Source organism: Carcharhinus amblyrhynchos, chromosome 11 (genome assembly GCF_965287045.1).
Source record: "Carcharhinus amblyrhynchos chromosome 11, sCarAmb.v2.hapA, whole genome shotgun sequence".
In the NCBI taxonomy this organism is placed as follows: domain Eukaryota; kingdom Metazoa; phylum Chordata; class Chondrichthyes; order Carcharhiniformes; family Carcharhinidae; genus Carcharhinus; species Carcharhinus amblyrhynchos.
Window position 1 is genome coordinate 7,052,843 of NC_137334.1, and position 24,151 is coordinate 7,076,993.

The following is a 24,151-nucleotide window of genomic DNA, read 5'->3' on the forward strand; positions in this document are numbered from 1 at the left end:
ACTGTGGTACAAAAATCCTCATGCGTGACTAATAGGATACAGTTTCATATCGAGGCCATAGGTATACTTGGTATCTGGAACATGATGTGGAAATGCCAGCATTGGACAATGATCTGGAATAATCATGCCAGATGAACAGAGTGAGGGACTTTCCTGAGTTTGAATTTAAAAGATGTGCTTTGCATATAATCTTTACCACAAAGTTGATTTGAAATTAACATAATGAATAACAAGAGTGAAAGTTGCTTTCTCTCAATGTTATTTCCCCCATAATTAACAAACACAAATCTTTGCACAACTCTGACCTTGCCTCACTTTGTCTAGGTATTAGATGCTGTCTGGAGCGTGATGAGTTCTTTTTAAACCCCCTTTTACTAGAAATCAAATTCTACTTAGCATTGGGGAGCCACTTCCTTGTAACTGGTCAGCCAGTGTCTTAATGTGTGGACTGTAGTTGAACATTTACTGCTGTTGCTATTGTAAGTGTGTCAAGTGTGAGAGATGTTGGATTCACTTCCTGATCATCATTATGCAGCCTGGGTAGGCAAAGTTGGTCACGGCACATCCTGGAGGTTAATGCACCAGTCCATGGAAAGTCTGGGCTGCCATTTGAGAGTTTGGATAACTCATTTGACTTCCCAGTTTGAATATCTTGCTGATTTCACAGGATAGTACAATCCTTTTGCGTACTTAAATTTCCAATTCTGTTATTCACAATGGCATAGGTGTCAGCCACTGGCTCTGTGGTAGCGTACACAATTGTGGATTCAAGTCTAACTTCAGAGGCTTCAACCTATAATCTAGGCTGACATTTCAGTGCAACACTGAGGAAGTATTACACTGTCTTCGGATAATACATCAAACCAAGATTCCATCTGACCTCTTGGGTGGATATAAAAAATTCAATGACATTATATAAAAATGCAGATTTGCATTTTTATTGTACCTTTCATGACCACACCATTTCCCAAAGCACTTTGCAGCTAACAAAGTGTTTTGAAGAATATCTACCTTGGAATGCAGGAAACACAGCTGCAGATTTGGTCACAGCAATCTCTCAGAAACAGCAAGGACCACATAATCTGTTTTTAGTGATATTAGGGGTAAATGTTGGCCAGGACATTGGGGGATATACTTCACACCTGTCTTCACCCAAGAGAATGAGGATGAAGGTATGAAATTCAGGGAGAGAGACTGTGAGGTTCTTGAGCAAATTGACATAGGGAAGGATAAGCAATTGGAGGCATTAGGAGGCTTAAAAGTGGACAAATCTTCAGATCTGGATGAATTGTGTCCCAAGCTGCTGGAGAAGATAAAAGATTGTAGGACTCTGACCAAAATTTTTAATTCCTCTCTGGCCACAGGGGAGATGTTAAAGGACTGGAGAACAGCTAATATAGTTTCACTGTTTAGGAAGGATTGTATTGATAAACCAGGGAATTACAGACCAGTGAATCTCACGTCACTGGTTGGGAAACTATCGGAAAAAATTCTAAAGGAGACCATCTTGGAGAAGGAAGGTTTTATCAGGGATAGTCAGCATGGCTTTGTCAGAGGGAGATCCATGTCTAACAAATTTGTCTGAATATTTTGAGGAGGCGACCAGGTGAATGGATGAGGATAATGCAGTTGTTGTAGCTTATGTTAATTTCAGGAAAGCTTTTGACAAGGTCCCACATGGGAGACTTGTAAAGAAGCAAAAGCACATGGGATATCAGGTAATTTGATAAAGTGGATTCAAAATTGGCTCAGTATAAGAGACAGACGAGGCTGCTTTAGTGACTGGAAGCCAGTGTCCAGGAGTGCACCACAGGAATCTGTGCTGGGTCCCCTATTATTTGCTATTTATATTAACAATATACTTAACTATGTGGGGGTAGGATTAGCAAGTTTGCAAATGATACAAAGAATGGCTGGGTGGTTAACAGTGAGGCTGAATGAAGATCTAGATGGTATGGTCAAATGGGCAGACAAGTGGCAGATGAAATTTAATCTTGAAATGTGTGAGGTGATACACTTAGGAATGAATAATTTGACAAGGAAGTAGTTAATGAATGGCATGACATAGGGAAGTTCTGTGGAACAAAGGGACCTTGGCATGTTTGTCCATAGATCTCTGAAGGCAGGAGGGCATATTAGTAGGGTGGTGAAAAACCTTTCTGGGACATTTTCTTTATCAATCAGGGTATAGATTACAAAAGCAGGGAAATCATGTTGGAGTTGTACAGAACTTTGATGATGCCGCAGTTAGAGAACGGTGTGCAGTTTTGGTCACCACATTATAGGAAGGGTGTGATTGCATTGGAGGGGTTGCAGGCATAGGTTCAAGGTGAGGGGCAGGAGGTTACAGGGGTTGTGAGGAAAAACCGTTTTACCAGAGGGTGGTGATGGTCTGGAATGCGCTGCCTGGGAGAGTGGTGGAGGTGTGTTGACTCACATTCTTTAAAAAGTACCTGGATGAGCTCTTGGCACATCCTAACTTTCAAATATGGACCAAGTGCTGGCAGATAGGACTAGGTGGGAGGTCAGGTGTTTCTCGCGTGTTGGTGCAGAGTCAATGGGGCAAAGGGCCTCATCTGCACTGCATTATTCTATGATATCTTCCCAGCCTTCATCAGAACAGTGTCATGGGATCTTTTATGGCCATCTGCAAGGAAAGAGAAGGGCCTTGATTTCTCCTCTTATGGGAAAGATGCTTCCTCTGACAGTGCAGCACTGCCTCGGCGCTGCATTGGAGTGCCCGCAATGATTTTTACACTCACGTCCTGGAGTGGGATTGAACTGGCAAACCAAGGTGCGTGCCATCAACGGAATTGGCACTGTTGAAAAAAGAGCAGGGGAGTTCACATTGGTGTGCTGGACAATCGATACTCACCCCTCAACCAGAATCACTAAATCAGACATGAAAACATGGAACTACTGAGCAGGCCTGACAGTGTCTGTGGAGGGAGAGAACCAGAGATCAACTGGAACAATTGTAATTATTGATTGATCTCAGGTTAGAAGTGGGATCTTGCTGTGCACATCTGGTCACTTTCCTTCCTGAGTTACAAACAAGAGACTATATTCCAATTTCTCTGTTCGGATATTCCCGGGGCGATGAACCCGTGGAAGCTGAAAGAAAATGAGAAGAGGCAAATGATTTGAGATTGCTGGGGAGGCCTTTTTTTTGATCAAGAACGAAATAATGTAGATCCTAGAATCTGAAACAAAAACAGAAAATGCTGGAAAATCTCAGCAGGTCAGGCAGCATCTGTGGAGGGAGAACAGGACCAATGTTTTGAGTCAGGAGGGCTGGAGAGTCATAAACAAAAAATGCTGAAAAATCTCAGCAGATAAAGGCAAAATACTGTGGGTTCTGGAATATGAAAGCGAAACAGAAAATGCTGGAAAATTTCAGCACGTCTGACCGCATCTGTGGAGAGAGAATAGAGCCAACGTTTCGAGTCTGGATGACCTTTTGTCAGAGCTCAAATTCCCCCTCCACAGATGCTGTCAGACCTGCTGAGATTTTCCAGCATTTTCTGTTTCGCTTTCAGATTCCAGAGCCCACAGTATTTTGCCTTTATCTGAATGCAGTCTCCATGGTTTTGTGGCCAATTTGACTGAAGGCCAGGTTAGGTGGTCATGCAGAGATGCTCCCCCTCCCTATTCACATGCACCAGAATCTGTTGAGAGCCTTAACACAGGAGAACTGATTTGAGCCGAGGGCAGTCCCTTCCCCTTCAATGTTAGCGAACCAACATTTCCTCTCTCTCTCTCTCTCTCTTACACACTCTCAAGCATTTCCCACTCAATGCTCCTTGTGCCACTTCCTAGTTTAGATGGCCCGGGGTTGAGTTTGCAATAGATGGGAGGCGAGAGAGATCAAGATCTCTCTAGCAGATACCCTCAAAAAAAAACCCCCCACAACCTCAGATTTCCATCCCCTGGTGTCCTCACAAAACACCACGTGGGCTCCAATTTTTTTTTTCTCTGATATTTTTAAGTCTGATTTTATTTAGAGGCGGCGCTTAAAGCGAGAGGAGCGTCGTAGCGACACTTTGAGTCGGACTGGCTTAGCTTTTGTCTTGGGTGGTGGAAGTGTTCAGTTGTTTCCTTTTTTTGTGTGTGTGTGTTGAGTGGGGGGGGGGGAAGGTTGGTGGAGACAGGAGGGCAGAGTTGCATGTTGTGGTGGTGGTGTGTAAATGTATGTATGTGTGTCTTTTAAAAAAAGAAGAATCTTTTTATTTCCTGGGGTGGGGAGGGGAGGGAGGGAGGAGGTGAGTCAAAGGATTATAGCTCTTGTTTCAATTTATAACCATCATATTTGTTGTTGTTGGTAATTCGTGTGTGTGTGTGTGTGAGAGAGAGTGAGTGGGAGAGAGAAGGAGAGAGAGGGAGGGAGGGAGAGGGAGAGGGAGGGAGGGGGGGTGGTGGTGGTGGTGGTGGGGGTGGTGAGACCATGAATAAGTTGTATATTGGCAATCTGAGCTCGACTGTAACAGCCGCCGACATCCAGCAACTCTTTGGGGAGAGGAAGCTTTCAATCGGGCAAATTCTGCTCAAATCCGGCTATGCCTTCGTGGATTGCCCCGACGAGAATGCGGCTATCAAAGTCATCGAGACATTGTCCGGTAAGCAGGAGGAGAAGAAGTTTGTGGGCTTGTTGGGGATCTTTCTCTTCTCTCTTTTCATATAAAAAAAAATTTTTAAGGTTGAGTTTTTTTTTGGTGTGTGTGTTTGGGGGGGGGGAGGTTGAGAATTCCTCTTGTCCTTCCCCCCCCCCCCCAAAAGAGAAGAGGAAGGGTGAATGGATGGGGATTATTTTATTTTTTTTGTTGTGGGGGGGGGGTGTAAGTAAGATTGGGGGAGGGGAGTAAAGCAAGGCACCCCATCTGACTCTTACCTTGGGACAGTTTCCCCCCCCACTCTCCCTCTCTTTTTCTCTCTCTCTCTCTCTGTCTCCCACTTTTGAGACCTCAAGGTGTGAGAATGGCCATTCAACTCCCAAATTTTTAAAAAAATTTTTTGTTTTGGGAATAAATAAAACACCCAACTGCTCCATCCAGGGATAAATTGCCCTTTAAATTTTTTGTGTGAGGGGGATAAAAGGATGAGAAAGAATTTTTATTTTTGGTTGGGGGGGGGGAAGGGGAGGTTGAGATTAAATGTTTTAGCCCTTGTGTGTCTTTTTCTTTCTTTCTTTCCCCCCCCCTTCTCTCTCTCTCCTCTCTCTCTAACTTCACTCACTCTCAGTGACAGGGCAGAGCCCAAGAGCACAGCCCCCATCCCTGTCCCACACACACACACACACACACTCTCTCTCTCTCTCTCTCTTTATTTTTTCCCTGATTTTTTTTGTCTGATTTTATTCATGGACCGCTGGCTGAGCTCAGCCCCGGAAAAGCCCGCGCCCCTCTTCCCCGGGAGGGTGCCCATCATTTTACGAGGTGTCCTGTCTCTAGGGGCCGGGGGTGGGGAGCAAAAGTGTCTGCAAAAAAAAAAGAGGTGGGGAGGGAAGGGGAGAGAGAGAGAGAGAGAGAGGGCTAGTTGAGTTGCATCTGAACTGCGCCAGGCCATAATATCTACACACACACATTTAAACATGCTGGAACCTTCTCAGACCATTCAAACTTTCACTTCACAGTGGGGTTTTTAAAATTTTTTTTTTAATTTTTCCCCCCCCCCCCCCCCCCCCCCCCCCCACTTAAGTTGTGTGTGTGTGTGTTTGGGGGAGGGGGGTGGAACGAAGGTGAGGGGTGTTGCCTGGCTGGGGGAAGAAGAGGGGGGGAATTATTAGAAAGGGGGGGAGGAGAAGAAGAGAGTGGGTCACATTTATTATCACCCCCCCCCCCCCCCCCTTTTTATTTTGAAGCTGAGGTAAAAACTGTTCTCCCTCCTCCCTCTCCCCCTCTCTCTCTCTCTGTCTCTCTCAGTCCATGACTGAAGATGTGAGGCCCTGTCTCTTTTTCTACCCCCCCTCCTCCTCACTCTTCCCTCCATGCTGTTTAAAAAAGCGGGGTGGTGAGAAGCATGGCGGCTCGTCCTTCATTTTGCGAGTCAAATAAAAAACACAAAATCTCTCTTTATTTCTCTCTCCCTCTTTCTTTTCTTTCCCCCCCTCCTCCTCCTCCTCTCTCTTTCTTTGGCGCCGCTTCTTTTTTTTTGGGCTTGTTTTTGTTTTGCGTGTGTTCCTTTAACACACGAGTTGCACTCTCCTATAAATATTAATAAATGGCCCTTTAATGATTTGATTCCAACCCCTGGCATGAGGGAGGAAAAGCCAAGGGAGGGATATTTATTTGGCTTCTTTTTAAAGCCCCGCTCTCTTCTTTTTTTTGCCCATCTCACTTGTCCTGCCATAAGTTGGAGAGGCAGAGCACGTGGGAAAGGGGAAGGGGGGGGTGACAATTTGGTACAATTTAGTTGGTAACATTGAATTAGTTACATGGGGTTGTAGGGGATGTGTCAGTCTCTCAGCCCCCCACTTTTGAAAAGTTTATTTATTACTGTCACAAGTAGGCTTATATTAACGCTGCATGAAGTTACTGGGAAAACCCTCTATTTGCCACACACTGGTGCATGTTCAGTTAGGCTGAGGGGCAATTTACCACGGCCAGAGTACCTAACCAGCTCGTCTTTTGGACTGTGGGAGGAAATCTGAGCACTGGGGGGAGGAAAACCCACGCAGACACAGGGAAAATGTGCAAGCTCCATGCAGACGGTGAGCCAAGCTGGGAATCAAACCCAGTTCCCTGGCACTGTGAGGCAGCAGTGCTAACCACTGCGCCCAACATGCCACCCTTCATCACTTGTTTCTATTTAATTTTTTAAAAATAAAATTTAGTCATGCTTTTCCTTTGCTCAGGCAAAGTGGAACTTCACGGCAAGGTGATCGAAGTCGACTACTCTGTCTCCAAAAAGCAGAGGTAAGCCTTCACAATCAAAGATTTTCACAGAAAAATCCTCTATTTGTGTTTGTGTGTGTGTTTACCCCCTCCCATGTGAGGGCACAATTTTTCTTCAGACTGTTAGATTCATGTTGTCAGTATTGAGGGCACAACTTTGCAGATATTCCTTCAGAATTTTGTAGATTTATGTTGTCAGTACTGCCTGGTTTAATGTGATTTTTTAAAAATCTGTGTCTGAACGTGCAGAAATAACCCATATTAAATTTGCAATAAACTGCGCCCATGTAAGCATTATTAGTGCCAGCATACAGGAGTGAATGAAATCTTCTATCGCATTTTAGAAAGCTCTTTGAATTAAGATGCTCATAAAAGTAGGAGGAAAACAATTGAAGGAAATTATATTTTGGCATCTCAGAAAAAAACCCTTTTTGCAATAGTCAATAATCAGTCGGACTTTCATTTTTGGAGTGTTTCCTGTTGTGCAATTTATAGAAACTCTGCTCTTTCTCAGAGCAGTGATCTGAAGCTAACTTTGTGTCTTGTTAATTTGTCTACTAGATTTGTTTTCCTCAAGGTTAGGTAATTAATATCAAAGGCTATGAATTAAAAGTTACTTATTTCTGACTGCATGTTAGAAGATCTCCCCCATTTTCCCTCCCTCCGCTTAAAAAAAAACAAATCTCATTTATTTGCATTCCTTTTACTGAAATTTCTGTTTTTCTATGTAATCAAAACTAAAGTGCAAATAATGTGAAGGAACTATTGAAACGCGATTTAAATCAAAACTTGTGTCATTTACATAATACTTTGTGTGGCACATGGTGCTTTGAACCTGAAAAGTTTGGCACAAAAGAAAGTTGTTGTTTTCATCTTTCTGACACTTGTGTAAGGTCTTTGATTATTTGAGGGATTTATGGACTGCTCTGGGTAATTAAATGTAACATTAATATAGAAAGCGTAAGTGTATTAAACAAAATAGCCCAAAAGAAAACTTGTGTTAATTAGAACAACAATGACAAGAGAAGCTGAGATGGCGATTTGTTGGAGGAGGGTGTTCAGCAGTGTTATGGTGAAATGTATTATTACATTATTTTCTAAACATTGTTATCGGAAATGCAATTATCATATTTTGAAAAAGATATAGAGTTTAAAACCCAATGATCGGTGGTGTTGGCAGCCATGTTTACAGTCTACACCTGATAAGATGTTTGTCTTTATTTAATGGTGATCTGAGTGTCAATTTGTGTGCGTTTCGTACCATCTATCAACAGACATGTTTATTCTGGTTGTGTGGCAGATTAATTTTTGAAACTTGAAAACTAACGTGCAAAAGTGCAGTGCACGCATGCCTTGTGTGTGTCAGTTTTGGGACACATTGGATTAATTGCCTTTACAGAGACTGCTCTTCTTGGAATGTTGTTTGTTGGTGGAGTAGGGTTAAGAAAGCTTTTATTGTCTGTTATACTTGTTGAGTCCTATTACTTACCTAATTGTTTCTTTTAGTTTTTAATCCATGCCCCTGCATTACCCTCTCCTGCCTTGTAGTGTATTGCTGAGAGATTTAAGGGGGGGGACTCATATCAATAAAATTAATATTTTTCTCCATTGCATTTCTTAGGTGTAAGTTCCTTTTAACTCACTGATTTTATAAAGGCACCAGGCTTTATGAGAGAATGATTTTATTTCAAAGTGCTGCAAATATTGGGTTTGAAATGTGAATTACTGTCAATCCTATTCTCCTGTTTATCTTTTGTTATAGTGGGAGTGGAGTACTGGGGAGCACAAAGTGCTGACAATCCTATATAATAAAACCCATTTTTTGTGCTGGAAGAAACCTTTTCTTCTTTAATTGTAGCTGATAAACTTGTTCAGCTGCTGACTTGTGGAGACCTTGAAGCATCTGTAATGGCCCCCCTCCAACGAAAAACAACTCCCACTATTTTTTAAAAATATGCTTTTGGTCAGAATTGTTGACACAAGTTGTGGTCACCTGTCACGTAAGGTCTTTTGTTGCACAAAAATACGTCAGTGCAAGTTGGACAAATGAAAATGGTGCAGTTAGTGCAAAAGATCTGTTGAACTAATGGTGTGCAGAGAACATCCGTCATTGCCTACTTTGGTAGAGTGTAAGATGGACTAAGTCCACGTTGAAAAGTTAAATAGAAAATATAAGTGTCTTTTTAAAGACACTCGTGGTAATGGAGTATGTATCTCCTTAGATTATATCTTGGTATCTTTGCTGCGCTCTTTGAAATTTATCCCTTATTTTGCATGGGATAAAGTATAGAAAATGTATGCTTTAAGTAAGAAAATGAAAATTCAGAACCAACTGGTAAAATAGTTTCCTCTGTTCTAGAAAAGGGAGTTTTCTTGTTTGAAAATGTGTGTGGCTTCTGTCACAGCGTAAAACCAAAGATTCTTTTAAAGATCAAGTCAAGCCTAAATATACTCTTCCAACAGTAATCTCCAGTTAGATCTCAGGTGCTCCATTCCTCCTTGTACCTGATCTCCCATTTCATACAGAAAAGTGGCATTTTCATACCACTGTGTTGTTCTGTTTGAGATCTGAGGGGACATTTTGGCCTTTGGCCATTGTCCATTGGGTGATGTGGGGGGTTGCTGCTGTAGAAGTTGAATGTTTTGTGTTAGATTTTCTTCCATGTGACAGTGACTGAAAAAGGAGTCTTCTGATGGGAACAGTTCAACATTGTGAGAAAGGACATAAGGATGTACAAACCTTGGTTAGTTTTATTTTTGAAAGTAACTAACGAAACAGCAGTCAAGCAGTACAGGTTTAGGCAATTATGGCGATTGATTTGCAGAGAATTTTTTTTTAGATTTGGTGCATTTTGCACATCGTTTGTTGGTGGAGTCCCTTTTGCAAGAGAATTATATTGTCCCAAAAAATGAGGTGAAGACAGATTGACAAATTTGTTCACCTTCATTTAAGGATTGAAATTGTATTAATGTACTTCGCACCTTTTTGATCTCTTTAAATCAGAAAACAATTTCAGGTCCCTGGTGTCACACATAGTAGTTTGTGTATGAGCAGGTGTGCAACAAAAATAAAAATCTGATTAGCAAAGTTTTCGCTCCTTTTTTTTTAAACAAAACCCAGAAGCTGAGGCAGTCAGACTGCTGGAGAGGAACATGCTTGGGATGTCGGTATAAAGACCTTGTTTGATCTGAGGTTGAGTCTCTATGAGAATCTAATGACTTGTGTTTCTTTGGCTCTGATCACAGAGAAGGAAGGTCACACAGCAGTTTCCAGATGCCTTTCCTCTGGCTGTATTTTTCATTAGTTAGTCGAATTGAAAATTGTTGTCCAATTAAAAAATAAAATGGGTTATAAAAAATCATCAAACCCAAACTATAAATTCTATTCTAGAATACAAATTTTGTTTTATTTTATTTTCTGTTGTTTTAATTTCTTCTCCAAGCTGCATTGAAGGACCAATTAAGATGTTGGTGGGTGGGAAAGAGATGACAGACTTGCTTTTGGTCTCCACTCTCTTGATGTTAAATAATCCAAAGTTTCAGCTTTTTAATGTGTAAGGGGCTTCAATGTCTGGTGTCACCAGGCAATTTATGCTTATAAATGTCGAAGAGGGAAAGTTTGGAGGACCACATGGAAGAACAGGAGAGTGGGATTAATTGGATACATTTTTCAAAGAGCCAGCATAGCTACATGAGCTGAATGGCCTTCTTCTGAGTTATATAATTTGGTGTGCAGAGCTCAGCCCTTGGCTAGTTCTGGTAATGGCTCCTTGATCAGCTCCAGAAAGAAAGATACTTATTTAAAAAAAACCCTAAAACTAATGTCTTAATCAAACAAAGCAAACTAGTTTTAGGGTTTTGATTGAGGGAGAGAAAAATCTCACCTTTTAATGTTGGTATTGTAATTTGGAGCAACAAAAAAATGCCCAGTCATACAAGTTTAGATTTTGCCCTCTAAATCAAATAGTGTCTGGAGAAACTATTTGAACTTGTATAACACTTGGGGGGGAACAGAACTGGTATGCTACAGATCTGTTGGAGTTATCAAAGGAATTACACCAGGAGAGTGTTTGGACCTTAGTATATTAACGACGATTTGTTCTATAATCTACTGATACCAGCACACTAAAGAGTCTTCATACAGAATTCTGGAACCTGTGACTGTTAACAAGTGGGGATGTTGTAGAAAATCACCGTGTTGGTATTTCTGTTCCTCAATGCAATCCCAATGTTACATTTGAAATTCCCGGACTGCATTGCTCAGAAGTGTTCTGACCGACACTCGGGGAAAGAATCTAGTGGGAACAAATGTTGAGCGGCCTTGTAATCTGTTTGCATTTGATTCAGTTCCAGGGCTTGCACAACCTGAATCTATAGCTAAACCCCATCTCCTGTACGCTTGTCAGTTAAATGACCCAGTGAGGACCCAGGCTAATGATTCAGCTTGCCCAGAGAATCCTGAGCAAACACTCCAATGGACCCAAATGGCTGGCAAATTTTCTTACCCCAGCCCAGTTTCTTAAAACTAATTTGCTATTCTCAGCCTCTCCCTTTTAAAGTAAATCTCAAATTAAAAATGGTGAAGTTGCTTGATCAACATTAAGTGACAACAGAACTAACTGTTGAACTTGCTGCATAAGGGAGTATAATTCTGATATTGAGACAACCTTATGTAGGGATATCTTAGATCTCGAAGATTGGATGTGTTAAACTTTTCATGAGATCTTTAAGGATTTATCAGTTGTAGGTGACTTGAGGCACGAGAGAAAATTATTTCCTAAATTGTGAATCTTTAGTTGCAGCTTGCCTCTTTAAGTGGGTAAATTATTTGCTATTGACTGTCAGCAGCTCAGAGTAAACAATCAGATTTATAAGGAGGATGAAGTCTTTGACTCATATTTTCTGCAGTCTAGACAGTACTGTGACTTGTGTGGAGTGAGTGGATTTGTAGCATATGTGAATGTGTCTGTCTCCTAACTACAAAAAAAAAGTTTTGATTGAGCCAGTAACCCAGTAACAGAGGTTCTGCCGGTGGTTGACATTGTGATAATGTTACTGCGCAATCGCGTGCACGTTTGAAACAGCCACGGAAAACTGTTTTCTGAAACACGAGGTGCAAACTTTTAAAATATTTGTCTGACACATGGTAGTGGTGGTGCAGGGCAGTGATGTTCTACCTCGTCTAATTGTGACTGAAAAATTAGTTGAAAACAAACTCGCTCCCAACAGGAATTTGTTGCTTCACAAATGACCGAGGTTCACTCTAAGGGAGCGCAATGATCAAAGGCAGAAAGGGAATTTCAAGTTGATTTTAGAATATTCACAAGCGATTGATATTGGTGATGTTTGGACAGTGTGTTGGCCACATTGGGTTGAAGTGGTTGTTCTTTTGTAACGGATAGTGAGGGTAAGTGTGTCCCTGAGACATGTTTTCTGAAACTCTTCTGCTCGTGCTTAATCAAGGAAAAGGCTGATTAATATTTCTGGTGAAGAATATTCATTTGAGTTCTGTAGAAGGCATGTAATCCTGTACTTTTCCTGCTCACACCTACTGTATTTACAAAACCAACAAGTTGTATTTCAGACTTGCAGCATTTAAAAAAAATTCCTTTTTAACCTCTCATGATTTTCCCTTTTATTCCTTAATACAATTTTGATGCATGTGTTAAGCTTGTCTCAAGGTGGTGTCCATGCACAACTTTGTAAGAACAAACAACAGATTTTTGCTCATTAAAGATGTATTGCTCCTTTACACCACTCTACTCAATGCACAAAATGTAAATAGATCTAAATTCGTTAATAGGCATGTAAATATAAATATTAAATACCCCTAGATGAATATCATGTAAAACTTGGAAGGAGTTTTCATGTTTCTGTCAGTGTGTCATCTGTGCAGATTCTGGGGAATTCAAGAGACCTGTGTGCGGTGTGGCAAGTGTTTGTTGAGTTCATCTTTATGAAAATTGAATGTGAGCTGATAATTCCTAAATGTGGGGAACCTGATTTGGCATCATTTAAATAGGAGTTCAGCTGGTGAAAGTCATTACATTTTATGGATTAAATCCTTCCAAAATTTCAGTTGGTGATTTTCAACATGTGCTGCTCTTGGGTTATTTTTCGATTTCTTTTATGATCTTAAATTGTTGATTTGTTTCCTACTTCATAAATTTAAGCTTTGAAGATTCTTGACTAAGTGCTGAAATTGAGGCAAAATGAAAAGTTGTTGTTTAATTTGTTGAATTTTAAAAGTACTGTAGTTTACTTTTGCTAGTTCTTCAAATGAAATTGGGGAGAAAGTGTATGTTTTTTAAAAAAAATTTCCCCCAAAATATTTGTTTGGTTAGAAATGTTAAAGCGAGTCGAGCTTCAAGTATTCAAACCAGGAAACCATTCTTAATTTGTTAAATGAAGAAGTCCAATGTGTCATTATGGATTTTGCAATAAATTGTCTGCAGTTCTCAAAACATTTCGCTTATAAAGTGAATAGCTTAATTGCTGTTTTGTATGAGAACAATGAGTTACAAATTTGTGGATACATAAAAGGTGAAACAATAGATGGTTGTTAGATGTTGATGTTTTTAAAATGAGAGGGATATCTTCAAATGGGAATGAGTGAAATTCGTCAACATTTTTCATTTAATTTTAACTTCAGGTGAAATGTAAATAACTGTTTTGATATACTTTTTTCTGTTTTAATTCTGATGAAAAATAAGGCTTAATTTAATTTCATTGTTACAGTGTTAATCATGTACAGAGAAACTAAACCTGTTAATTCAAAATTACATGAGTATCTTCATTCTTTCAGGAGGAGGTTTCTTGGTGATGAAATCTCTTGTTTACGTAACTCTTTTAACCAGCATACAAACAAAGTTCACCAAAACATGTCTCTTTTTGAGAGGGGTGGGTACAATGGGAGCTATTTAAATCTAAAACACAAGGATCAGAAAATTATCTGACATTGCTCTGTTTATTTCTTATTTTCCAAGATTCATTAGTTTTGTTACTAATCGCTGTTGAATCGCCAGCTCTTAAAACAATAAAATCAAGCACAATGCCGACATAAAAATAGTTGCTGCGCTTTGCAGCAATGAGTTCCATGCCTGAGCCTTAATGGGCATTGCAAAGTGTGAGAATGTCAACATACAGTTCAGTTATTTTATACAGTTGAGAAGGCTTGGTTAGTGTGTTCAGTGCCCACAGAGTTTAGCAAGTGGGATCACATGTAAGATTTTTGTAAAATAAAATTATGTTGGGAGGCTCCAATGCACTGGATCTTTCTATACTGCACCTATAAATCGCTTCAAAGGAGCATCAGAAATGGGGGCAGATCATATTTTCAAATGGATTACAGGTGACTGGAGGCATTTGTATGGGGAGGGATTATTTCATCAGAGATGTGAACGCAGGATATGGTCACGAAGATTTCAGTAACCTGGAAGACTGAGCATGTGGAATTTTTCCAATTGAATTGAGGAATAGCCAATAGTATAAAGCTAGATTCTCTACTGCCAAACTTGGGTGCTACCTTGAAAGAGTATTTGGAACTGTACAAAGATGTCACTATAACACTGGAACACAGTACTGCTGGGTATAGGTCTGTGTTACTGCAAAACACTGGGATGCAATACTGATGGGTACAGCTATGTGTCACTATATAATATTGGGGTACAGTCCTGGTGGGTTCAGGTCTGGCATTGTATAACACTGAGATAAAGTACTGATGGGCACAGGTCTGTGTTACTGCAAAACACTGGGGTATGGTATTGTTGGATACAGGTCTGTCACTGTATAAGAATGAGATGCAGTACAGGTGGGTGCAGGTCTGTCACTGTATAACATTGGGGTACAGTATCGGTGGGTACGAGCCTGTGTTACTGCAGAACACTGGGATACAAGACTGATGGGTACAGTCTGTGTCACCAGATAACACTGGGGTACAGTTCTGGTGGGTGCAGGTCTGTGTCCCTATAATACAGGGACAGACCTGCACCCACCAGTACTGTACCCCGTTATATAGTGACACAGACCTGTACCCACCAATACAGTACCCTAGTGTTACACAATGACAGTCCAATACCCACCAGCACTCTACCCAGTTAAAAACAGTGAATCCGTTAAAACCTTTGTGTTATATAGTGACACTTTTGTATCCGTCAGTGCTGTACCCTCACCTTGTACAGTACTGGTAGGTACGGGTCTGTCACTGTATAACACTGGGGTGCAGTAATGGTGGGTACAGGTCTGTGTTACTGTAAAACACTGGGGTACAATACTGGTGGGTACAGGTCCGTGTCACTATATAACACTGGGGTAAAGTACTGGTGGATACAGGTCTGTGTTACTGCAAAACACTGGGGTACAGTACTGGTGGGTACAAGCTGGCACTGTATAACACTGGGGCACAGGTCTGTCACTGACTCTGGGGTACAGTACTGATGGGCACGGGTCTGGTACTGTGTAACATTGGGGTTCAGTACTGGTGGGTACAGGTCTGTCTCTGTATCACTTTGGGATATAGTACTGGTGGGTATAGGTCTGTTACTGCAAAACACTGGGATACAGTACTGATGGGTACAGCTGTGTGTCACTATGTAACATTGGGGTTCAGTACTGGTGGATACGGGTCTGGCACTGCATAACACTGGGGTACAGTACTGGTGAGTACAGGTCTGTCCCTGTATAACAGTTGTGTACAATACTGGCGGGTACACATTTGTCACTATAACACTGGGATACAGTACTGGTGGGTATAGGTCTGTGTTATTACAAAACACTGGGATACAATACTGGTGGATACAGGTCTGTATCACTATACAACACTGGATTACAGTACTGGTGGGTACAGGTCTGTCACTGTATAACACTGGGGTACAGTACTGGTGGGTATAGGTCTGTGTAACTACAAAACACTGGGATACAATACTGATGGGCACAGCTATGTGTCACTATATAATACTGGGGTACAGTCCTGGTGGGTACATGAAATATTGAAGAGAATCAGTTTTGTTTATTGATTTGTCTCTAAATACACTGATATCTACGTGTTGAACAAACTAACTGACTTTCTAAAATATTTGTGTTTTTCTTTGCCAACTATCTTGAGGTAACTGTTGTAGCTGTTTTCCTCTCCTGGTGACATAATTTGATAGTCTGCAGGGATTATATCATTGAGAATGAAATGATGTAATCCTGAGCTCATCTGTGCTCTGCTCCTATATCCACGTCACAAAGTCCCATTCAGCCCTCCCCTCTCCACTCGCTGACTTGCATTCCCCCTGGTCCAACAAAACCATTATTTTAACATTCTCATCTTTCTTTCCACATTCTTCTTCTCCCCCCACCCCATCTTTGTAATTTCCCGATTTTTCCAACCTCTGAGATCTCTGCCATCCTGTCCCCGAAAGGTAGTGGCGTTTGCTACCAAATAAACCTGTTGGACTTTAACCTGGTGTTGTGAGACTTCTTACTATCTCTGCCATCCTCCAGATTTGGCCTCCGGTGTAACTCTGTGAAGTCAGTTGCCTCTCCATTGCTGGCCATACCTTCAGCTGCTTAGACTCTAAGCTCTGGAGTTGTATCTCTTCATCCCTCCACCTCTCCACTCCTTCCTTTTAAGACATTCCTTGAAGTTTACCTCTTTAACCAAACTTTGATCACATCTTAATATCTGCTGTTTATATCTTGATGTCAGTTTTATTTTGTACCTCACCTCCTGAAGTGATCTGGGATGTTTTGCTATATCCGGGGCATTTTATAAAAGCAGGTGTTGCTGACGGTCTGTGAGTTGCTACTGGTGTGTAACCCTTAGGTTTTTGGTGTAGGTTCTGATTTCAACTAGTGTGTGTGTGTGAAGTTCTGTGGTTCTGAGCAGTGTGTTTGTTGGAACCAAATTCAGCTTGTGCTGTGAATCTTCACTGGGACATGTGCTGCTGTCAGATAATTTATTTGAGATCAAACTTTGCTGATTTGAACTGTGACTTCCCTTACACTACTGTGCTCATTTTCGTTTGTGAGGATTTTCTCAGGCAGTGGGAAACGATGACTTGTGGCAAAGTGCAGCAGTCGGGTGCGTAATTAGCAATGGCTTGGGTTCCGGGTCACCTACCTTTCAGGGTCCTCACAGTATTTGAGAAAGTAGATTTGTCCTTATCTTTTGTTGCTTTTGGGAGCTTAACATGTACTGGAGGAGTGGAAGGAAAGTTTGCTGAGCCTCAATCAATTTGTCAGGAATTGAGAAATTTTCAATGGATTTGAACGTTTTGGGAATGGTGACAGGATTAGTCCTTTCAGCTCCTCTAGCCTTTTTCATGGCCAATTTGTATCGCAACTCTTCTGTATCTATCTTTTATCTTAGTCTTGAAAGTTTCACTTGTCCTGTTATTCCTGTGTGAAAGAGGTTTACAACACCTAGCACCCTCCACAAAATATGAGGGTGGTTGTAAAATGCTATGGGATGTTCTGCAGATGTGAACATATAAATGCGGTTTTATATGTCTTTCTTTTCTGAAATCCCTGCTGAACAGCCCGTTTCTGATATTTTGTTTACATCTTATCGCCCTTTTCATAACTCCAGACTTTCTTTTAGTGAACTTAAATTCCACTATCTGCCGTGGTGGGATTTAAACCCGGGTCCCTAGGATATAAGTTGAGTTTCTGGATTAATAGTGTAGCGATAATAGCTACACAAGGAAGTAGTTTCACACTCTACGCTATCCAACTCCTTAAATATTTTAACCTGTAGCAACTTATGTTAAAGGTAACATGCAAGATGCTTCATAGGAGCATTACAAAGCAAAGTTACACGCTGAGACACATAAGATGGTATTTAGAGCAGATAACCAAAGGTTTGGCCAAAGAGGCAGGTTTTAAGGAACTCTTTATCACCTCTCGGCTTCCTAAACTCAAAGGAATACAAGCCAGGATTGTAATAACTTGTACCAAAATCCCCACAGATGTTTTATTTATCCTGGGCATAGTCAGTCCTTTCAGATGATGAATGCAGTGTTACTCTGAGAATAATTCACACATTCATTCATTCATGGGACATGAGCGTCGTTACTGGGCAGCATTTATTGCTCATCCCTAGTTACCCTTGGAGGGCAGCTCAGAGTCAACTACATTGCTGTGGCTCTGGAGTCACATGGTAGGCCAGACCAAATAAGGACAGCAGATTTCCTTCCCAGTGATTCAGATGGGTTTTTCCAACAATCAGCAATGGTTTCATGGTCATCAGTAGATTCTTAATTACAGATTTTCTTTTAGTGAATTTAAATTCCACTATATCGTGGTGGGATTTAAACCCGTGTCCCTAGAATATTAGTTGAGTTTCTGCATTAATAGTGTAGCAATAATACCACTAGGCTGTCACCTACCCATGTTGCAAATCAGACTTAGTCTCTGGCTGAATTGGGGGAATACAAGCTCAAACCTAGTTCTGTTTTCAAAATATTGTATAATTAATTGAAGCTCTTGCCATCAGACAAGGCGGTGAAGCATTGTGCAGGAGAAGGAAGAAAGATATTGGGTGGGGGAAAACAGGGCTGGAATGTAGTAAGACGTGAAACACTTGGGGGGGTAGTGGGTAGGTTTTGATGGGAATTAGCAGAGTTGGAATGCTGACAGCATGATTAGAAGAGCTTGAACAGCCTCAGAGACTTTGGAATGAGAATTAATTTGGAATTGGGGAAATGGTGGACATGGCTGGAGAGGAATCACCCAGTTGGATTTAGAAAAGATCACACGCTATCGGAGTTTGAAGATGCAGCAAAGCCTAATGGAGTCTCGGAGGGAAAACCTTCACGTCACTTGACTGGATTTCAGAGTGGCGTGTGTGCTGATCTTAGCTGTAGAAGCTGTTTTGTTCTGGGCCAATGTGAGTTTGTTGGGGATGGGGGTTGGGGGAGGGTGGTTAGCAGTGGCTGGGGAAGTGCGTTGAGGGAATATCAGGAAGATGTGGTTAATATTTCAGCTTCTGCATTAGGGGCTTAGATTGATTTGCCATCAGCCACAAGCTCATTGAATGGCGGGTGGAAGTGTCTAAACGGTTGACTCATCTTCCCAGATCTGGGCATGAGCTGCAACTGCTGGGGTGGAAGTTGTGGCAACTAATTGGTGGCAGTCAGACTGGTCATCAGCTCACTTCAGACTAGGAAAGACAAATCTCTGACTGGGCCAGGGAAAGCCAGCCAATCTCTCTGCGTTCTGGTTGCTCACCCTGAGGTCAGTTGCTGCTTCTTACACAGGTAAGACCTGAACACTTGGTTTTGAAATGCTGCCTCTCCAGTTCTCTCATCTTTTAAGACACATCTTACAACTTAGAGATGTAACGGCAGATTAAATGACTAAGTGACTCGATGTTAAATTTCCTTGTGAAGCATCTTTGGAATGTTTCACTGTATAAAGATGTTGTGTAAATTTAAGTCTAGTTGAACGTACAATTCACCAAATAATCTTGTGAAGAGCTAGTGAAAAACAAGACTTCACAACCTGCCTAGAAATCTTTGTTCCAATCAGAGCAAAGTAATTAAGATCGAGGCTCAAGCAGCAGGATACACCCTCCCAAATGAAGAAAACTGGATGAATGGATGTTATTTTTGGTGTTGTGACATGAAGCTTGGGTCTTAAAAGCCTCAAGATAGATGGTAGGAGAAAGGGAAGACTGAGGGATGGGAGAAGTCCCACAGTTTTCAGACCAGGGACAGAGTTAGAGTTGGAGTCTTAATGTCAATACGGTGGTGGATTTAGAGGCATGAGATTTGGGAGATTGGAAGGAAGATGAATGTAAAACCCAGGAGAATTGCCTATCAGAATGATGGGAGAGAGAGAAAAAGTTGCGCCATGATTGCTCCTGGTCCAGGTGGGACTAACTGAGTCACCTGATTTCAATGTGTTGATGTGTTGGCACCTGATTGTAGTTGACATCCGTTTTGAAACATTCCAAGTTGACAGGGTTGCCGCAAATGAACAAGTAGGATCAGGAGTAGGCTGTTTGGCCTTACTCTATTTTCCCAAATGCTTTCCACATATCTCGATTCCCTGAAAGATCGTAAAATCCATCTCGGCATTAAATATGCTCAACAGTGGAACATCCAAAACCCTTAAAGATATTCCAGAGATTCACAACGTTTTGAGTGGAGAAATTTCTCCTCCCCCTCAGTCCTAAATGATCGGCCCCTTATCCTGAGACTTTGACCCTCTGTACTAGATTCCCCAGCATGGTCTGCAATTGTCAGAGATTTGGGCTTGACTGTTCCCAATAACGCTTGCTGCTGATTTTGAAGAAATCTGTCCACAAAAGTGTTGGGATTTCTGTGGGCAAGGGTTCTCCTGGCCTGATGGCAGTTTAAACGTTCTGTCAAGGGAATCTTTAGTAAGAAGTCTCAATACCAGGTTAGAGTCCAACCAGTTTATTTGATAGTAATCTCACAAACTTTTGGAAACGGTGTTCCTTCATCAGGTGTGTGGAAGGTTCACACACCTGACAAAGGAACACCGTTTCCGAAAGCTTGTGAGATTACTATCAAATAAACTGGTTGGACTCTAACCTGGTGCTGTGAGACTTCATACTGTTTACCCCAGTCCAACGCCAGTATCTCTGCATCAAGGGAATCTTTAGGCAGGCAACAATGTGACGATAGTGAGCAGAGTAAGTGGCCAATCACATTGAAATATTCTCACAGACAACAACTAAGAAGTTTAAAATAACTTGTATTGCACTGAAAATCTAAATTACATTATATGATAGAGAGCTAAAATAAAGATTAAAGAAAATAATTTAAAAATATTGGAGAAAGTTAACATTGTACAGATATGAAATTAACTTTCTGCAGATGCAGAGGCCTGGTAACATTTGTGGGGAGAGAAACAGTCATTTGACTGTATGTTAATTCTCTCTGCAGACCTGTTGAGTACTCCCAGAACATTTATTTCTATCATATAAAATTAGCTTGACAGGGCCACTGAGGATGTTTAGCAGTGATCATCAACTTAGTATGGTGTTTAGAAATCCAGTTACACCTCATTCAACAAGGTAATTTTCCCATGAGTTTTTACAGTAGGACTGAAAGAGCGTAAGTTCTCCTCAGTTCACACATTTTTCCATTGAGTACAGTGTGGGGCTTGCCTCAGCAGTTTATTCTCTGGAGAAGCTTTGAATCGCAGACAGCAACTTCTGGATTCCTGCCTGCAGGCTCCCACTATTGCTATCAATTCCTAGCTGGTGTTGAGCGCTGATGCTTTCACCTCTTTTACCAGAGCAAAATCCAGCCCTTGGTTCTGAAACCAAGACTATTTCTGTGCAGCGGGATGGGGGAGAAAATTTGGTAACGTCTTGTGCTGTCTGTATTTTTGCATCATTGACTGCTCCATATCTTAGAATCATAGAGTGGCTACATCACAGAAGGAGGTCATTTCAGCCTGTTGTGTCTATGCTGGGCCTTTTGAAGGTGCAATCCACCTGTAGCCACTTACTGCCTTCTCCCCATAGCCCTGCACATTTTTCCCTTTCAGATAATAATCCCATTCCCTCTTGAATGCCTCGATTGCACCAGTCTCCACCACATATCTCGGGGATCTTAACCACCCACTGGGTAAAAAATTATTTTCTTCAAGTTGTCACTGCTCCTTTTGCTAATCATTGCTTGCTACTAAAGTTGCTACTGCTCCTTTTGCTAATCCTTTAGTTCTTGATCTTTCTGCAAATAGAAACAGCTCCCTAACAGCTCTGTCCAGACCCCTCATGATTCCGAACACTTTTATTAAATCTTCTCTCAAACTTCTCCAAGGTGAACAGTTCCAAGCTTCTCATCAGTGGAGCAAATCTCATGAATCTTTCCTGCAATTTCTCTCACACTTTCACATCTTTGCTCAAGTGTGGCACCCACCCAAAACTGGATGCAATACTCCAGTTGAGGGTGCACGAGTGTTCTGTACAAATCTGACATAACCTCCTTGTCTCCGTACACCAATTAACCACCACCTCAACCTGCTATGCCATCTTCAATCATTTACGCGCATATAATCTCAGATCTCTGTTCCGGAACCACCTTTAGAATTGCATCTTGTATTGCCTCTCTGTGTATAATATGAATAAGTACGACATTATCCACTTTGGAAAAAAACAGGCAGATTATTTCTTAAATGACGAGGTTGTGAAGTGTTGATAACACGTTATCCTTGTTCATGAGTCACTAAAAACAAGCATGTGAGTGTAGCAATGTTATGAAGACACATGGTATGTTGGCCTTCACTGTGAAGGGATTTGAGTACGGGAATAAAGATGTTTTCCTGCAGTTGTATAGAGCCTTGGTGAGACCACACTTGGAATAGGTGCACAGTTTTAGTCTCCCTATCTAATGAGAGATGTACTTGCTATGGAGGGAGTGCAACAGAGGTTCACCAGACTCGTCCTGGGGTGATAGTGTTTATGAGGAGAGATTGAGGAAACTGGGCCAATATTTCTTAGTTTCACAAATGAGTGGTGACTTGTTTGAAACTTACAAACTTCTTCTAGGGAGTGACTGGGGGAGATGTTGGTAAGATGTTTCCCCTGGCTGGTGAGTCCAAAGCCAGGAGATGTAATCTCAGAATAAGGGGCAGGCTATTTAATTTTTTCATGCAGAAGATGGTGAATCTTTGGAACTCTCTACCTTAGAGAAATGTGGAAACTCTTATCACTGGGCATGCTCAAGACAGAAATTGATAGATATTCGGAGACCAATGACACCAAGGGACATGGAGATAATGTGGGAAAAATGGCATTAAGGGTAGATGATCAGCCATGGTCTGATTGAATGGTGGAGCAGGGTTGATGGGCAGAATGGTCTTTTCTTGTTCCTATCTATACTTCCTATCAAAATTTATCACTTCACGCTTCTCTGCAATAAATTTCACCTGCCACTGTGTCTGCCCATCCTCTCCCAATTTATCAGTGTCCTTTTGCAAGTTCCACGCAATCCTCCTCACAGTTGCAATGCTTCCAAAGTTTTATATCATCTGCAGATTTTGAACTTGCACCATGTACGTCAATTTCAGGGTCACTAATGTACCTCAAAACAAATGGGTCATAATGCTGACACCTGGGAATCCCCATTGTATATCTTCCTCCAGTCTGAAAAACAACCATTAACCATAACTGTTTCCTGTCTCTCAACCATTTGTGAATCAATATTGTTATTGTCCATTTCATTCTACAACTTTGCTCACAAGTCCATTGTATGGCACATCATTTAATGCTTTGTTGTAGTCCATTTTCACCTCGTAAACCCTTTCTAGTTATCTCATCAGAAAACTCGATGTTGGTTTTTCTTAATTAACCCGTCACATGTACCCATGTGACAGTTTTCTACTGTGACGGGTCTGAGGAAGGGGTAACATAAGATATATAATGGAGCAGAATTAGGCTATTTGGCCCATCATACCTATTGTGCCATTTGACCATGACTGACGTGCTCCTCATCTCCATTTGCCTGCATTCTCGCATAACCCTGCCTTTTCGCCATAACCCTTCAACCCATTACCAATTTAAAATCTGTCAATAAGTTTAAAAGATATATAGGAGCAGAATCAGTACTAGATTGAAACCTGTATCTACCACACAATGATTTGCCAACCCCTATTGGATGTATTCCTGGAGGTTTCATGACCTGCGTCCTAGCTCCAACTGCCCCGTCCTCAAACTCCTGCTATTGGTCAGTGGACAGGTCCTTCATTATCTGATTGGATGACTCTGACTGTCAGTTAAGGCAGCTGGAATTTTGTTCTTCCCCTTTCCTCCAATACTATGATAAACAGTAAAAAAAAATGGAAAAGCAAAACCACAAATGTTCTTTTTTAAAAATACCCCATAATTTTTTTCTTGGATTTGCAGTGTCCAGGAGATTAATATTTAATCCCTCGAGTCTCCGGGGTAATCCTGAAGGGTTGGCACGCCTAGGGTGAGGTTGAGCTTCAAAGTTCAATGAACTCCGAAATGGAAATTTTAAAAATTTAACGCGCTCTTCTATTTTCCCCACTCCTCCTCAGTCAACCCCATGATTCTTAGCAACCTACCCTTTCTGTGGTGAAGTCTACAAATGAGAAATGAGCACCAAATAAAATGGGAGACTTTACTCCAGCAAAACTCCGGGCCTCAAACACTGCTCTTAGATTTGTTTTGTTTTTTTTTTGAAAATAGATAGCAATTGCCCTCGTGATGTCATCAGAGAGTGTCATGTGGTTGGCACAACCTAGTCTGGAAAAGTCGGCTTTGTTTCAGTGTGAGC

The 24,151-nt window shown here is 41.3% G+C and overlaps 1 protein-coding gene across 2 annotated transcripts in view; it reads left to right on the top strand.

Moving 5' to 3' along the window:
* Nucleotides 1–4,433: 4,433 nt before the first annotated feature.
* igf2bp2a (insulin-like growth factor 2 mRNA binding protein 2a) overlaps nt 4,434–24,151 on the top strand; it is a 130,885-nt gene continuing 111,167 nt past the window's right edge. For both annotated transcript variants that reach the window (XM_080198525.1, XM_080198526.1), the window contains exons 1-2: nt 4,434–4,616; nt 6,851–6,911. In XM_080198525.1, the coding sequence (XP_080054651.1) occupies nt 4,445–4,616; nt 6,851–6,911 (233 nt within the window). In that variant the 5' untranslated portion in view covers nt 4,434–4,444. The remainder of the gene's footprint in view (nt 4,617–6,850; nt 6,912–24,151) is intronic.